Raw genomic sequence first — 17,602 nt, 5'->3', positions numbered from 1 at the left:
TTTTAAGAATTGCTCGAAATAAGTCCAGTGGAACCAGTTTTGACATCTTTATTTCAGACTGGAGCTGATTCCAGGCTGTAGGAGCCATCACACTAAAGCTTGCTTCCCTTTTTCAGTTTGGAAACGTGGAACATGCAAAAGAAAAATATTGTAAAAACGTAAAGAATTGGAATTAACAGATCTATGTTAAAGAAAGTTTAAGTATGCTGGAGCCAAGCCGAGTAGAGATTTATGAATCAGGATCATTAGGTGATTGTTTCTCAAGACGCTTAAAGGAGGCCATTCAGCTTTTGCTGATTTATGATTTATTTTGGAGAGAGGAAGTCTTTTATTTTGAAGAATGCTTAACAGGATCTAGTTTTGTCTTTTGCCACTACCTAGCCTTCTGTTGATTTCGGTTGCTTGGTTACGAACAGCCGTTGCCGTTGTTCAGCAAGTGTACTGTTCTAATAAAAAATCTGACCAGAAAATGTTCATCAAATACATCTGAGCCTCCGTTATAATCTCCCTTTAGCCATTTCCCGAATCAGAAGCTACAATCGAAAGCCAACTTCAGCTTCGATCCAGTCAGGAACGCCGCCACAGCTAGAGGACCGGACTGACGTCTCCTTCTGTGCAGTCCCGTTCTGTTTAGGATCTTGTCAGAGTAGGCATGCTGTTAATGGTTTTAACCACAGTGCAAAGCAGCATCCGTATCTCTACATGTTGTAGACCAAACATGAAGGGAAACCTGACCAATTCATGTTAGTCACTGTACTAGGCTAGCATAATACCGCCACTTCCTGGACCTAAAATTATCTCGTTTTAACGAGTTACGTATCTCGTTATAACGAGATACGTAACTCGTTAAAACGAGATACGTAAGTCGTTATAACGAGATACGTAAGTCGTTAAAACGAGATACGTAACTCGTTAAAACGAGATACCTAACTCGTTATAACGAGATACATAACTCGTTAAAACGAGATACGTAAGTCGTTATAACGAGATACGTAAGTCGTTAAAACGAGATACGTAACTCGTTAAAACGAGATACGTAACTCGTTATAACGAGATACGTAAGTCGTTAAAACGAGATACGTAAGTCGTTAAAACGAGATACGTAACTCGTTATAACGAGATACGTAAGTCGTTAAAACGAGATACGTAACTCGTTAAAACGAGATACGTAACTCGTTATAACGAGATAGCGATCGAAAAATTTTTTTTACTGCATGATAGCAATGCGCTTCCGTAATTAGGATCTGAATTTGTAAAATGTATAGAACTACGTCGCAACTAGCTTATTGCTGACAGGAGCTAGATCATGGTTAAATTGAGATCAAACTGCAGACAGCATATCTAGCACTTCGAGGCTTCTTTCGTTTTTGCATTAAATGAGGCTGTCTTTATCCAATGTTACATTAAAGTTGGAAAACAATTTTAAAAATCTCCACAGAGGAAAGTACTTTTTCACAGTACTGTAATATTTTTGCATTTTTTTCCCCTGTCTCTTCAGAAGTGATTATGTAGTGACTGTGTCAAAAATAACTCACAGGCTACTGGTTCAGAATCATCAAAGCGACATTAACAAAAAAAAAATGTCTATATGACTTTATTTAGACGCTCAAAGTCTTTTGCTAGAGAGCAAAACAAACTATGGAATATGGCACCTGATGGTGAAGCATCGCCATCCTTGTTAAGACTCAACAGATGAATGAACAGGTGACAAAATATGAAAACATTAAAGGGGCTTATGAGCATTTCATTCAGACTGGGAGGATTAGAACGACAAGACAGGCCAGAGAACATCTAGAGATCCGAGCTGTAATCCAGGGCCTGATGTCCTCCTGATTCTAGGCGTCCGAACCAAAAACTGCACATGCAATGAGAAGTTCACTTCAGCTTGAGCTTCCTGCAGAGTTTTATTTAATCTATTCCCAAACCAGGGCAGTGAACGAAACCAATAAAGATTCGGCGCATCCTTTAGGAAAGACTCCTTGGAGATCACATAAAACAGAAGTGCACATTTTGACAAACAGAACAGCGTACAGGTTTATTTTTCTTCTTTCTTTTTCAAAGAAAATAGGTAACGCTTTATTTGATGGGGGTGTGCACTAGACTGACATGACACTGTCATAAACATTCATGAAGGAGTCTTTATGAATATTTATGACTCTTGTCATGAAGTGTCATTCGGTAAATAATGACACTTTCAATGCAAAGTTGCATTAAAAGTCCATTAAAAGTGCCAACTTTGCATTAAAGCGCAAAAATTTACCAAATAATAAAAAGTGTCATATCAGTCTTCAAACAAAGTTTTACCAAGAAAGGTTACCGTCAGACAAGCTTTTCAAATGATGATTTCATTTTTAAGAGGAAAAGTTATTCAAACTCCATTTGCTCTGGATATTTGTCCCTTTAGGTAACTCAAACACACTCAATCTAAAAGATGACCCAGTAAAGAGCGAAATTCATGGTTCCATTAATTAGAGCGATTCACCCCGACCCTGAAAAGCCATTACAGCCCCCAGCCATCATACTGCCACCACCATGTTTGACTGGCACTATCATGCTTTCATCTAGTTTTGCATCAGATGTGAGGGAAGGCGCACTTTGATTGATTGATGTGATTTCTTCATTGTGGCTTTTTATCCTCGAATAAATGAAATTGTCAAGTGAAAACAGCTTTTTGTATTAACTCAGGCTATCTGTCTCCGGTATTAGCATTTGTTTAATGATCAGAATCATTAAAGTGTGACAGAAAAGCAACGGCGGATGAAGTATGTGGTGTAAAAAAAATACAATTTCAAATAGAAATGCCTGCATCAAAATATGCCCTCAATTTTCTTTTAGTCTTTTTGGGTAAGAATCAAACGGAGAGCACAACTGATTCATCAGTATTGCCGTCCTCTCAGCCATAAACTTTCCTCCCTAATGTGCACGCATTTGTATGTGTAGGTGTTCAGACATCTTTAATCCTCAAACAGGAATTATGCCTCCATTTATATTTATGGACGGATTTAGAGTCTCTGCAGTGTTATTGTAATAAATCTGCGAACGTAATCTTTGACCCGAAAGAAAATTGATAAGGTGGAAATGGAAAACAGGGTGTTATGTTTTCTTTTTGATCCGAGTAATACAAATTACGGAAGGAGAAGCAATAGGAAAAACACAGTGACATCATCACCACAGAAAAACGTCTATTTAAAAAAAAAATTCCTTTACACATCTCAATGGAATTTAAACAATCATAATTTACATTTACAAAATCTCTCACTGGTGGAGTTCACTTTTCTCATGTGTTGCACACGCAGAATGAAACACTCACTAATGTACAAGTCTGAAGGTGTTGGAATATGTTCTCATCTTAACTTGCCTTTGAGTTATTTTGTGTTATGTGTTCATGTTTTCTAATTTACTTTGAAAGGAACAGCTGCAAGTTCCTGTCACTTTCTGTTTATGTGCATGTTGTACTGCTGTTGTCCACTGGGGGGCAATGAGAGCGAGTTCTTGTGTGTAGGCAGCACTGTTCTAACAACACAGAAGAAGTTAAAAACTTGATCGTTAGCAATAAAGCGAACGCAGCTTTCTGACGAAAAGAAGTGTGGTTCATTGTGAACATGAGTACTGAACAAGAAAACAAGAAGAAAAGGTGTCATTTTTTATGTAACTAAAATCAAAAGCATAAGACTTGTTAATAGCTCGAACACAGGTTGCTTCCATTGATATGTGACGTTCTCCTCAGTTTGTCTTTGGTGTGTATTCATGTTATTAGACCAATGCAAAAATAATAATATATATCTTGTTATGCTTAGATATTTTTTTTTATCTCCGTTGATTATGTTTTTGTGACGCTGTTGATAAGGAGCCAGAACTGGTTAATATAAAGAAAGTCTAAATACATTGTAAGTCATAATTATTGTAGAAATCTTTCCTGATTATTGACTCTTCATAAATAAGTTGTTCATTGCAATGTATACCAGCAAAACCTTTTTTTTTGTACAAATTTGTTCTTGTTTCCAAACGTCTGGAAATGCAGTGCAAATATCTGAGAAGTGTGGGGTCGATTGTAATCACTCCTTTATTCAGCACTCCCTGAGCATTTTTCACCGCAGTTAACAGCAGCAAGTGTTTTTGTCTTTACCGACTTTGTCCATTTTTCTTTTGTAAAATAGTTTTAGTTCACACTGTTTGAAGGCATTGATTTTAAATTTGTGGTAATCAAAGTCGTAGCCCAGTCATCGAAGTCATAGGTCTGGACTTTGCACCAATTGGCTGGACCTCTGTTGGGTTAGGTCCAGCCAATTGGTTGGACCCAATTGGCCAACCAACTGGCCAATATTCACCCCCAATTTAAAGGAGGTGAATTTTTATGCAAACATTTAATTTATGTTGTATATTTTTACTTAATATTCATTATTTTGTAGAAATCAGTTTTCATTCCTAATAGTTTTTTGCTGCTTGGTTCAGGTGCAAAAAAAAAAATGACATAATAAATCTCAGAGTGGATTTTAAAGTGCTGGAGGACCTTAATTTAGCAAATCATTCTATCATTCAGTTGCTTAAAAGTTTGGTGTTTATTCAGCTGTATTTGCCTTTCTTTTCAAATGCTGTTTGGGCAGGCTTAGACAACTGGGTTTTAACTTTTGCTTCTATTCACTGTTTGTGTTAGATTAAGGAAGGAAAACCACTTGCTTAACTTTTCAGAGTCGGTGCAGCCAGATTTTACCAAAAACAAACTACCAGAGAGCTCCATTCTTCCTCCTCTCATACCACCAGTATGAGGGGAGGAAGCCTGTTTATGTCCATGACACCCACATTTGCTTCCAGCAAACATGTTTAGTCGCATATTCTGACAAAATACATTCTGTGTGTTTTATATTTTGTGTTGTAACAAACACAAACTTTATGTTTTACTAGAATTTTTTTTGAGGGTGTTTAAAAGGCAAGGTAGTGCATAACTGTGGAAGAAATATGACACGTTAAACGTTTTAACAAGTAAAATTCTGAAAAATGCGGCATACATTTGTATTCAGCCACACCAAGTCACTAAGTTACCCTTTATGTCATGATGTCAATGATTGCAAATATGAAAAAATAGAGTCCAGAAAATGAGGTGAGGTGGTTACAAAGTTTCCATTTTTACTGTCTTCTGTTTCGCATGTCATGAGTTAGAAATAGGTTTGGCAACTGCAGCGATCTTAAGAATTGCAAAATTGATCAAAATCCCTCCTGGAGGCAAATTTCCAATAATCGTCAAACTAAATCTCTAGCTTTAGTGGCTCCTAAACCTACGAGGCAGAAATGCAAATCTGACTGAAAAATCAAAACACAGGCAATATTGTCCACTGAGTAGTTGCAGGGATTTCCAGGTGTTCAAAAGCAGATGTTGCTGTTTGCATTTAAAATATAAATAGTCCTGAGCCAGACAGAACAGTAAGAGAGCACTGTTTTTCTATTCCATTACAATATTAAAATTAGCCCAACATGTGCTTTGTAAAAATAGAAAAAAAAAAAAAAAAAAAAACATATTCACCAGCCGGTCCAGGATCAGGACCCAACACCATCTTTTTCTCACAGTTTGTTTCCTTCTGCATCTAAATAAAGACTAAGTCATTTTTGAAGGTGAAAGAACTGAAACAAACAACCTCAGCAATCAAAGCTTTTAGATCCAACATTGATTTATTTTTTTCTTCTTGATGTGGGAAAACAGCTTCAACAGCATTTATCACAAGAACAGAAGTCAGTTCACAAGACAGGACATAAACTTGGACAAAAATAGCAAATTTAAAGCACTATAAAAGTAAGTTTTATTGTTAATGGGCATCTACGATTGCATTAGTTTTGTAATCATTTTATGCATTCATTTATATATGTATTTTTTTCCTTATTTATGAATACCCGCCTCTAGAGTAAATTGGGGGCTGCTTAGTTGTCTCATTGGGTTTTCCTTTATAAAAAAAAAAAGAAATATATAAAAAAAATATTCTGAGCCAGGTAGTGTAGAAAAAAATGCAGTCCATTCACTATTTCCTTAAAAGTATTATCAAATTAAAACAACCAAAGTAAGATTCCTATCTGCCACAGAGTAAGTTTCGACCTTTAACAGGGATTCCTGTCCTTGAAGCGTTGCCTCTAACCTGTGCTGCCAGGTCAGGCTGTGCTGCCCCCAAGTGGAAACACTGTGAAAAGACAAGCGCGCACAGTCTGTGTGGTTCCATCTGTTTTTTCATTCAGACTTTATTTGGGTAACAACTTATCTCCTTCTGATTGTTTCAATATGTGTTATTTATTTAGTCATTTTTCATGGGTGAAATTCAGCATTTGTTTTACACACTGACAATTATTTCAGCTCCCATTCAGGCATCTAGACTAGATCAGCCGTTGAGACAGAAAATCAGACGTGCCTGCTGAGGTGCAAAACACAAATGGATTATGACAAATCTCATGAGCCTTGCTAACTGACAGGTTTACAGCTGACATTACACACATTTTACCATGCATATAATGTAATCCCAAGCACTAATTATGCCATTAAATCAAAATCTGACATTTATCAAGAAAACAGTGTGCACTCCATAAAAGCAGCCTCTTTCACCTTTTTTTCTTTACTTTTCCTAAAAATGAAACACAATCAATAAGTTATATCACTTATTAGAACTCTTTTTTATTTTTTTACAGTTTTAAACAAGTAAACACATTTTCATAATATTTCATGAATGTAAAAGTGTTTCTGTAAAATGCATCCAAAGGCGGGCCTTAGATTAATTCGAAGGATGTGAATTAACCAGAGGCTTATGTAATTATCCCATCTTAATAATGTTAGTCTAAGTTAACTTCTGAATTCCAAAAAGGTGCAAAAAAAAAAAAATACATCTCAAGAAATATTCTACAATTCTAGCCTTTGAACAATAGCTAATGCAAAGCTGATGTAAAGCGCTGTGAGGTAAAATGTTAATGTCAAATATTTGCTTTCTAAAGATCAGCAAAGATCTCACGGTGTTTAGAGTATAAAGCAAGATTGGTGTGGATGAAAGCATCTAGAAAGATCTAGAAAAAAAGCAGAAAAGGCTGAAAGTCCATGTGGAAAAACTGCATATAGTCAGCTATGCTGTTTACCTTTCATTAATACAAGTAAAGGAAAATTGCAGTGCTCAGAAAGCCATCGCAGTAAAAAAGTGAAATAAAATAAAACTACCGCACTCTGAAACACCTAATTACATGATTGGTAAGGAATGTAGGCTTCAGTGTCCTACAGGAGGCTTTAATTGGAGGAGTCGTAGCCTAGGTAGTTAAATAATGTCACATTGTTCTCTTTTCGTAAAATAATTGAGAACATAACCAATTTGCTTTGTTATGCTTACATTCTCTCCTGTGGAAAATGTTTTTTTTTTCTTCCTTCAGTTCTCAAACTATTTGAGAGCTGAAGGAATACAGTCCTGTGTGTGTTTATTCAAAATATGAATAACTTACATGAAGCGCCAGGATCAGACACACTATGTCTGATCCAACCATTTATGCACATTTATGTACAATGTGAATTTCTTTTGCATTATGAGTATAAAAGATATTGCAGAACACGATAAGTATATGACATGGCTAAGATGCTTATCTGAGGAACCTTGTGGTAGTTGGTGTTTCATGTTTCAGCAGACCCAAAAAAAGAAGTACGAAGGCGGCTGTTGGAGCACGTATTATGGCACCGCTCATACATTTGTTAACGCAACAGTACAATCTGTGCAAACATTTTGTTTGGGGTGAAAATTGTGCCTCCACAGCCTCTAATTATAACACGCTATTCAGTGTTTCGAAATCTGTTGGCAGCAAGGATACAAATCACTTCATTAATCATAATTACATAATTGAACTGTTCACACTTTTTTTTTTTTTTACATTTGTTTTAATCCTAATTAGTGGATGTATAAACTTTTTTTCTTATTTCTCTTCACTTAAGCGTTTGACCTGCTGAGTGAAGATTCAACAACATGCTTTCAGTTTTCAGTCAAAGATAAAGGCGCAAAATATTTTGTGGTGTCACATCTGATTTGTGCAAAATTATGATGATTCAATAAAACTGACTGTGTTTTCTGAAAAAGTATTAAAGTAATTCTTATTTCTATCTAAATAGAAATAAGAATTATTTCTTATTAAGAATGCCGTTTAACGTCATTCACAAAGACATAATGATATTGTTTATATTTTCATTGGTGATATCTATGCATTGCATTTGGTGACGCGATCACTGACAGCGTGTGATCGTGAGATAATCGTGGTACAGGTGCATTCACGAAGATGTGAAAAGGCTGCCATCTGGTGGCGGCCATTAGTCCTTACAGGCACCGAGTGCGTTCTGACTTCACATTTTCCATGATCTATGATTTAATGTCTTGTACTATTTGACATTTTTACGAATAGTCAGAGGCAAAATCTCTCATTTCTGGGGAAACAGAGTCTTACAGCGGATAACTCTGATATCCTGTTTCCCAAGTTTTTACAGTAAAAAATGTTTAAGAAAAGAAGTAAGCATAAAACTAATAACCCCCTCAACCCCTCGTGTATTTCTTGTCAATCTTCAATCATTTAATCTAGTCTGTCCCCCCGCCCCCCGTCATAATTCCTTGGATTCTGTAATCAGTCTGGTGTGCACAACAGAAGAGGTTTTTTGCTGATCTGACACACAGGCTGACCTTTCTGTTTGATAAACAGAAGTTGACCTTTTCATTGAGCTAACGTCTCTTGCCATTTTTTTTCTTTTTGCAGAAACTCCAATTTTAACATTTGGCTGCAAACTGGAAATCAGATGAAAAACCCATTTTTGACTTAAACAATATTCATAGCACGCCAACTACACCATCTGGATACTGCCACGTTGGTGCAATGCAAACTAAAAACAGGAACAATGTTTAGATGATGTTTGGAGCCTTTCAGCTTCAAAGTTGAAGTAAACATCTAATCAGATTACTGCATCAATGCCTTTTCCTGCCCATGCAGAGCAGCAAACAGTGCAGCATATTTTATAAAGAAATTATCCACAAAGCAGAACATTTTTTTAGTTACTTCTTGTGAAAAAAAAAACCTCTTGGGTTACCTCAGAACATGTCTATTATTTGCTGACATTAGTGCAATACAGAATAATCCTAAAAGCTAGTTTCTAATTTACCACTACTGCATTTTTTCCCCCCAATCCTTAAGTGGCGAACAAGATACCAACATACAGCTCAGTGCGCCATAGAAAAGCTGAATTACACGTCTACTTGTTAATCAAACTGGGGCAGTGATTTGATTAGCAATTTAATTTGCTCCACAGAGATCTAATTACGGTGAATATCAGAAGGTGAACAGCTTACATCTCACACAAAACATTAATCTTGGATTAATTATCCTTTTAGAAGAAAATGCTGGCAGAGACGTAAACACACCCGACACCCATTTAGTTTTTCTGTCTGGCGGGATGACTTTTAGATCACCACTGATTCAGTAAGACAACAGATCAATAGGATGTCAGGGATTCAAGCTTAAATTAATCCACCATGTGTGTGTTAAATATGAATAACTGACAACTTAATGAATAAATGAAACCGAGTTTGGATTGGGAAGATCTCTATGTGACAGACAAATTGGGGGGTGGGAGGGACAGGATAAAGTAGATGGTTTGGAGCACCTTTGAAGCTACAGTAAAAGTGAAAAATCTACCTTCAAGAGGATAAGACCTAAACTCTGCCAGTAGATGTACCTAAATTTTCTTTCCATCTAATTTGCTTGAGCAAAACAAACTTGTAGTGGTTGGACTAGGACACCAAAACCTGCTTTGACCTTAGGACCGACAACCCTTTAAATACCACCCTACAATTTTTATATACCTATTTTCTCACAGAGTTCAAGCATTTTTTTTAACAGTGTGACAAGCAAACATATTGAAGTCTGATTCAGAAATGCAATAAAAGGTTTCAAGATCCTTAAAGCCTTGGCTTTTAATAAATAGCACATCAAAGCTAAACATAGGGCAAATATGAATAGAGTAGGAGAAGTTAAATGTAAAGAATTTAGAGAAAATAGATCAGAAAAACAGAACTAGGACTTCACATGCAGGCTATATGACAGGAGTTTGGGGAAAGTATGAAGCCTAAACAGTGAATTAGAGGAATGGCCCATTTAAATATGGCAGGAGCAGAGGTCCAGTTCAGCACATTTCTCCTAAAAACCAGTAATTTACCACATAATGGTATACAGTCTTTCAGATACCTTTCACTTGGACAGGTTTAGTAGCTGGAAGGAAGAAAAAAAATTAAGCCTAAGCAAATACTGCCAACAGAAATTAAAGGTAGTTCACCATTAATCTCTATGCAAAGTTATCTGTCGCATGCAAACATCTGTGGTTGAGCTGCTGCTCGACTGATTCAGTAAGGTGTGTTGGAGAAATCATAGCACTTGGTGAGATTGGTAACAATTGAATACAAATGCATTATTTTCAGCTTTTTATTCATAAAACATTTTAAAAAACCATGCATCATTTTTTTTCCATAGCAGAATTAAGCATTACATTAAGTTGCCTTTGTTTGTGGCAGGATTTTCAAAGGTCATATTTCCTTTTTATACCACAAATTCAGACAGCAAGAGAGCACCAAACTTGTGGCCACAGAGAAGTCCTTATTTTTTGACTAGACATTTAAAAAAAAAAAAAAAAAAAAGTCATCTTAATAATCCTCATGGTTTCTACTGTTAATTGAGTTTAGAGTTTAAATACAGTTTTAAATTAAAGCCTCCATTTCTGTATTTTGCTCCCATTTTTCTTTTAGCAATTTGAAATCCAACCTGGTTTTTACTATCCTTGCAGCATGGATTGCAAACTTATAGCTTCCCCCCCCCCCCAATTTATCGTTTATTGCAATTATATTTTGCAGGTGAGGGAGCGGCACATGCATGTGTTCGAATCATTTCCGCTGCCAAAAACAAAAGTAGACTAGTACAGTTGACAATGAAATCCGTGTGCAAAGTGTTTAAAAAAAAAAAAAAAAAAAGTTTGCAACAGGATGGAAAACTATATCAAAGTAGCACACTGAACTCATCTCTTGTACATAAACACATTTTTATTCAGCCTGATAGAGGTTACACATGAAAAAAAATTCTAAGAGAACTACTTCCCTTTGTGAAGCTAATGATATGACTGTTTTAATCAGCTTCAGATCCCCATTTGACAGCTTTCAACATTAGCTGCCGTAGGCTGCGAGGAAAAAGCATAATCACATGCTACAACTGACCTGAGGCGTGTTCTTAAATCTTTCTTCAAAAAACAAAACATATCCCCCCATCATCAGTTATGATTAAACACTAGGTGATAAGGAATGTTATTTTGGAAATGCAGATCAAAAGAAAACTTTTCTGCAGCAGCAGAAAAGACAAGAAATGGAATATTTAAAAAACTAAAACAAAGAAAACCGACCCCCAGAACTTTGTTCCCAGGTTGCTACTGTATACGAGGCAATACCGAGAAAAAAAAACAAAACACTCTCACTCCAAAGTAGCTTTAACACCAAGAATAACTCAAAACTCGCTGCTGCGATTCAGTCTCACAACCCTCAGACAAAGAAATGCAAACAGAAACTACATCTGTGGTAATCAAGATTACCGAAGGAACGTTAAGATTTACAGTGCCTGCAGATGAGCTTTGGAGCCTAATATTAGGACCGAGTCAAAGACACAAAGCAAAGACTTGAGGAAAAAGGGGAGGATCTTAACATTTAACTAGTGTTAGTCCTTAACTTGCAAATTTCACAAAGTGCAAATTTTCTCTTATATTACATAATGACCAATTTTAGAAATTGCTCATTTTCTATTGTAGAAGAATGAAAAATGGTTAATTCCACAAACTACCAATAGAGCTGTAACCAGCCACCCCTCCCCACTTACTCTCCCGTTATCCAATGCAAAATTACAAAAAAGGACACAAAAAAAAAAAAAAAAGAAAGAAAAGAATTACTAAATACATGCCGTTATGACGCTCATCAATATGCTTGTAACTTGATCAAAGCCTCCATTTTGGCTCTTCGAATCTCTTACAGTAAACCGTTACTGTCAGCGTGCGTTTATAGTTAAAATATATATTAATCTATCATTAAATAGTATGCCTCTTGCACAGTCTTGCATGCACTGAAGAGCTTTTTGGACAAGCTGTACAAGAGGGGAAGGCGTGTGGACGGACGTGTTCAGGCTGCAGGCTCCGGTCCGGGATCTTTCTCTACCTGGAGTACGTTTTTCTTTTTTGTTTTGCCCAACATTCCTTGCAGCCAAGTCAGTCCAAAAGATGATTCTCCAGTGTTTTTTTGTTGATTTAGCTTCCGTTTGTGTGAGTGTATGAGAATGTCTGTCTGCGTGTGTGTTTGTGCGAAGTGTGGGCCTAAACTGAGGTTTCACAAAGTGCTCTGCAGATCACTGAAGTTTTGTTCCAAGCTTTCGTTGTCTGTTCCTGAAAGAGCAAAAATGAATATAGTTTATGTTTTTATAAGTTTCCAGGTAAACAAGGCAGACACATTTTAAATTGCCTGTTTGAAATGTGACATCCGCTCAGACTGAACCTTACCTTGCCTCTGATCTGGTCACTGTATACTCAAACCATAAGATGTTGGGAATCAAGCTTGTGTCTCGCACCAGGAAGTACTCTGATATTGGCCTGTTGGATGTAACAAAGTCAAAGGACATTATATTAAATGATCGCCAAATGATTCAACTCCTCTTGAAGCTGATTAGTTGATCAAAAATGACAGGAGAATTAAATATTCACTTACCATGCTGCAATTTTGGGGAATAAAGGTGTCAGCACCTCTTGTGTGAAAAAGAACCAGATAATGGCCATTGTGCTGCCAGTCACTGCCCCATAGAAAACCTGACTCCAGGTGTGATACAACAAGTAGACCCTGGAAATGACAGGAGAAGGGGGTTTCATAAGAAAAAACAATCCTGCAACATTATTAGTATTATTGGAAAAGAGGCAGTTTGGCTACAAGGAAATGTTACCAGACAGGGATACATTTTAAACCATTTCTCATAGTCATCATTGATAGGACATTTACAAGCATGCTGTGCAAATTTTGCAGGAATAACCAAATACATTTTATATTGTGTAAAAATACTCCAAGTTTGAAATGAAATAATGCATTTATATAGTTTTCAGCCTTCAAATATGGAACAAGGGGAACAGAAAGGAAGTAGGACACCAAGAATGGGAGTGGATCCAAGGAATATTTAGACTTTTCTTTTCCTACTCGGTCCAGACCTGAAATCATAGTCCACACATTTCTTTACGATGCAATATCAATGATACAACCATCATCGACATTTAAAAGGAAATCCTCACTATGCTAAACAGGGAGGCAATCTTTTAGCAACATACGCACTTCCTCAACATAACGGGACTTTGTTTCACAAAATGTGATTCATTTCTATGCAAATAAACCTAGACAAAAAAAAAATTAAAACAAAAAGCTATTCCTGTAAGGAAAGCAGTTTGATGAAAGGGACAGATTTTCTGTATAGTAAAAACAACAAACAGAAAAAGTTTGTTTTATATATAAAAAACATGGATAATTCCAATTATTTATCTCCAATTAATAAACCTGATACAAATATGAATAAAGTGCAAATAGAATATTTTTCAGAAATAACCCGTTCTGTCTTTAAAAGAAATGGTTATGCATCTAAAAATATTTCTGGAACTAACAGGAGATATGAAGAATGAAACAAGTGATCACGTTTAGTTTTCTGGCATATATTTACTGTGCAAGGCTGCATGGTCGGCAATTTTTGGGCTGCACATGAACATCTGCCGAGTTCGTCCTTGGGGAAATGATGAAATCTATGTCACACTGACCCATGCCGGCCTCGGCAGATGTGAAAGCCAAATAATTTGTATCTTGTTTCCTATTTATAACCCCATCGGAAGATTTGCTCTCAACTCAACAAACAGCGACTTTAGAGGGACATTCGATAAACACTTCATATCTTTAAGAAAAAATACTCAATGTCACAATAAAACACTATGTTAATAATTACAACAATAACTTGTAACATGTTATTCCTTTTTCACATTAAACTCACAATTTAGGACATCCTAGAGATTTGGAGGAAGAAGACGCTTACCTGCTGTAAGAGACGGACGACGCCATGCCCAGCAGGACGATGGACAGGACGTGCCTCCACAGCAGGTCCACACATCGAGCATTGTTTGTCTGGTGCATTCTGAAAATGATCAGTTCACACCATGATATCCTTCCTCATGTTAAAGTAAATCAGCGATTACAAAAATGTTGTCTGTACTTAAAATAATGACACATGCCCTCTAAAAACAAAAAAAATAAAATCAAAAAAAGTTAAGCAAAACAAATGTGCGAAGATGAGTAATTGCGTATCATACAATGTTGGTGAAAACTGGATTTTAACTTAACTGGGTTGACAACTGATTTCAGCAGGTTAACCCTAAATTACAAAGCTCAGCCATGTGACCTTTCACCCCAGCCCAAAATGCAGAGACAAACAAACTTACCTTAAATAAAGAAAAAGAAAGAAGTAAACAACGAAGAACCAGATAAGCTGGGAATGATTCGAGGGCATGCCGTACTCGGCATAAACGGTTGTATGAGATCCTAAAGAAAGAAAATAAAGCAAGAAAAATAATGCAATATTTAAAGTTTCTGCAACCATTGAGGTTCTTAAACATATAATACAAAAAGAGTTTTTAACTAGATGCTATGTATTGCAGATTTATGCAAGATCCCAGAACAAAACGGCTTTAGAAATTTGCATTTCTTTGTAATGGTGGTAACGATTAAAAATAATGTATAGAGTAGCAAATTGAACTTTTGGTGAATTCAGCCCCTCACAAAAAATGCATATCAGTATCACCATGACATTTAAAATCTTTCAAAGCAGGAATGTTTTAAGACTCAGTGGTTTGTTAAAGAACAACAACAAAAACCAGTAGCATGGTGGCAGCGCGGTTAAGATTAGAGCAGATGGGAAGATTGATGGAACTAAATACAGGACAATCCTGTAAGACAACCTTTTAAGAGACTGGAAAGTGGAGCAAAAGTTCACCTTTTAGAGAGAATGACTGTAAACACACAGACAGAGTCACAATGATTTATATTAAACCATGCCGATGAGGTATAGTTTAATATACCTCAGTTAAAGTCCTAACCAAATACCGACTGACAATATCAAAGAAAATAGATTTTTACAAAATATTGAACAAAAACATACCACTTTTCAGTTATTTTATTTACAAGAAATTTCAAAAATTACATTTTCCTTTCACTTCATGTATGCACCGCTTTAAGCTCTTTCACCATTGTTTGTAGTTGACAAAATGTGAGAAAACCCCCCGAATATGAATACTTTCCTAAGGCACTGTACAAGAATCATATCCTTTTATCACAATAAAAAAAAAAGAAAAAGAAAACCTGACTACTGCTAGGGGTTATAATACTTAAATGTCATCAGAACAAAATCATCTCATCACATACATCACCCATATCTAACATGATATTTTTGCTAAGTCCTGGCAAAGAAAAAAGAAAAACTTGTTCCCTCACTTACCTGCACAAGGGCGCGGCTCTCTGAGAATGTGCTTGAGCACCCAGTTCACTCCTTCATTTAGAAGGACTCCAGTGAAGAAGGAAATCTGTAAAAAGGAGGAAGAACCCAGTCAGCATACGAGGGCTCTCACGTACTTCTGCCCTGCTTCTTTACACATCTGTTCAGGCACCTGAGAGACCCATTACCACCTTCACAGCAAATATGAACACTACTTACCGTGTGCAGTTCCCGTTTAAACACTATGAGAGTGACAAAGCCCACAAGAATAGCTACGGGTAGGAGACTGATGTAGGCCAGCAGTTTTCCCGTGAGATCCCCTGAAACAGAATTAATAAGAACTGATTTTCAGGACAAAATATATATAATAATTAAACATTCGTAAGGTCCAGAACTACCTGAAACTGAATAGAGAACAGAGACACCAGGTAAGACGCGCATTAAGTTTTTATTAAAGAAATTCAGGGAAATGTTTAATTTTAATTCAGGTGAATTGTAGCTGTTAAGACCTTTTAACACAAGGCCATGGAGCTTTATACGTTAGCAGCAGTCCTGGTAATAATGCTATGCGTGGAAATGCCTAAGAGCTCCCAGCATAGCTATAACTTGTATTCTGAAATAAGAAATATTGCAGTGCTGTCAAACATATATTACAGAGCACTGCAAATACATTTGAATTTACGAAGGGGATAGCAAAGCTCGTGTTAGGAGAGCTAGCAGCATGCTAGCCGTCATTGTGAACACTGTTACAAAGTGCGCATGCGGAGATGTCTCACAATTTCGCAGCCCCCGGTGTGCCGGGTGTTGACCAAAGGCTCACAATTTGGCAGCTACTAAAGGCTGTGTCCATTCACTAGCAAACAAACAAGCTCACGCTGCTTGGAAATTTTCAAAAGCGACGAACGTAGTCGATACACAAACACTCTGAGTTTTACGTACCCTCGGGAAACTCTACGTGTGTCACTGATATGGCCTGCCATCGAGGTGGTGCCGAGCACTGCTCTTCCAACGCCATCTTACCCGGACACAACCGGGGCAGTTTACAGCCCCGCCCCAAAAACGAATGCACCCAATGAGGGGACGAGTTTTATGTTCAAACGGACCCCGGCAGCAAAGGATCTGTCCAATCACCGCCACGATCTGGTCAGGAGGGATTCTGTCCATAGAGGAGAATTATTGAATGGAAAAAAATGTGATGAAAAAAAAAAGTACTTGGAAACTTAGTTCTCTCATTCAAAAACTAAAATAAGAACAGAAAAAAAGTATTTGGCATTATACGACATATAATTTTAAAAAAAGTTATGTAAAATACCTACTGATATAAAGAAACTCATTAACTTGCCCCTTAAATATTCTTGCAAAAAACAGAATAACTATTCAAAGAATAAAAACTTAGGTGTGCATCTAATATATTTAAACTTGAAAATTATTATACATCACCTGGAAGTGAAATAACACGTGAATGTCAAACTGAGTCTTTTTTATCTCATTAAAATGTTTTCCAGTGATATTGAATTTGATAAAGTTTGTCTTATTTGAGACTCCAGCATAAAAAAAATTTAATAAATCATAACATTATGACATAAATACATGGCTGGATAAAAAAATAAACAGAAAGAGATAAATTTGCACACATACAGAACAACTGAGCTTCTTATGCAAAAATACACTGAGAAACAATGCAGCATAAAAATTACAACACTGCAAAAATATCCATCTGTCTTTATCCTCCTGACTACCAGGAAAAAAAATATTGTCCAATCACCATTTTTTTTAAATCCCACATTCTTCGTAAGGTAATAAAAGGTTTTATGCACTTACTTTGTCTCGTCCCATAGAATGTGTTATTACTGATGAACACAATTTTTATGTATTAGAAAAAGATACGAACAAAAGTCCCACCCCTTCATATGTGGTATCATTGAAAAGCCCTAAATGTCCTCTCCAGATACCAAAAAGAATTAATTCAGTAGAATGCAGGGAGTGGGAGATATTCAAGTTTAGAAATGTCCTCTACAGAGGACAAAAATGAACT

At 36.5% G+C, this 17,602-nt stretch overlaps 1 protein-coding gene across 1 annotated transcript; it reads right to left on the bottom strand.

Moving 5' to 3' along the window:
- Positions 1–11,051: 11,051 nt before the first annotated feature.
- On the bottom strand, positions 11,052–16,691 carry dolpp1 (dolichyldiphosphatase 1). Its single transcript, XM_014977985.2, has 8 exons — positions 16,507–16,691; positions 15,787–15,887; positions 15,571–15,655; positions 14,519–14,618; positions 14,116–14,214; positions 12,765–12,893; positions 12,560–12,649; positions 11,052–12,445 (listed from the first exon to the last, which is right to left on the bottom strand). Exons 1-8 carry the CDS (start codon positions 16,580–16,582, stop codon positions 12,409–12,411), a joined length of 717 nt encoding a protein of 238 aa, XP_014833471.2. The 5' UTR covers positions 16,583–16,691; the 3' UTR covers positions 11,052–12,408.
- Positions 16,692–17,602: the final 911 nt, after the last annotated feature.

The sequence above is a fragment of the Poecilia mexicana genome, unplaced genomic scaffold, assembly GCF_051168715.1.
Source record: "Poecilia mexicana isolate PSO_F unplaced genomic scaffold, ASM5116871v1 scaffold_12, whole genome shotgun sequence".
Classification (NCBI taxonomy): Eukaryota; Metazoa; Chordata; class Actinopteri; order Cyprinodontiformes; family Poeciliidae; genus Poecilia; species Poecilia mexicana.
This window is presented reverse-complemented; position numbering and strand designations above follow the sequence as displayed.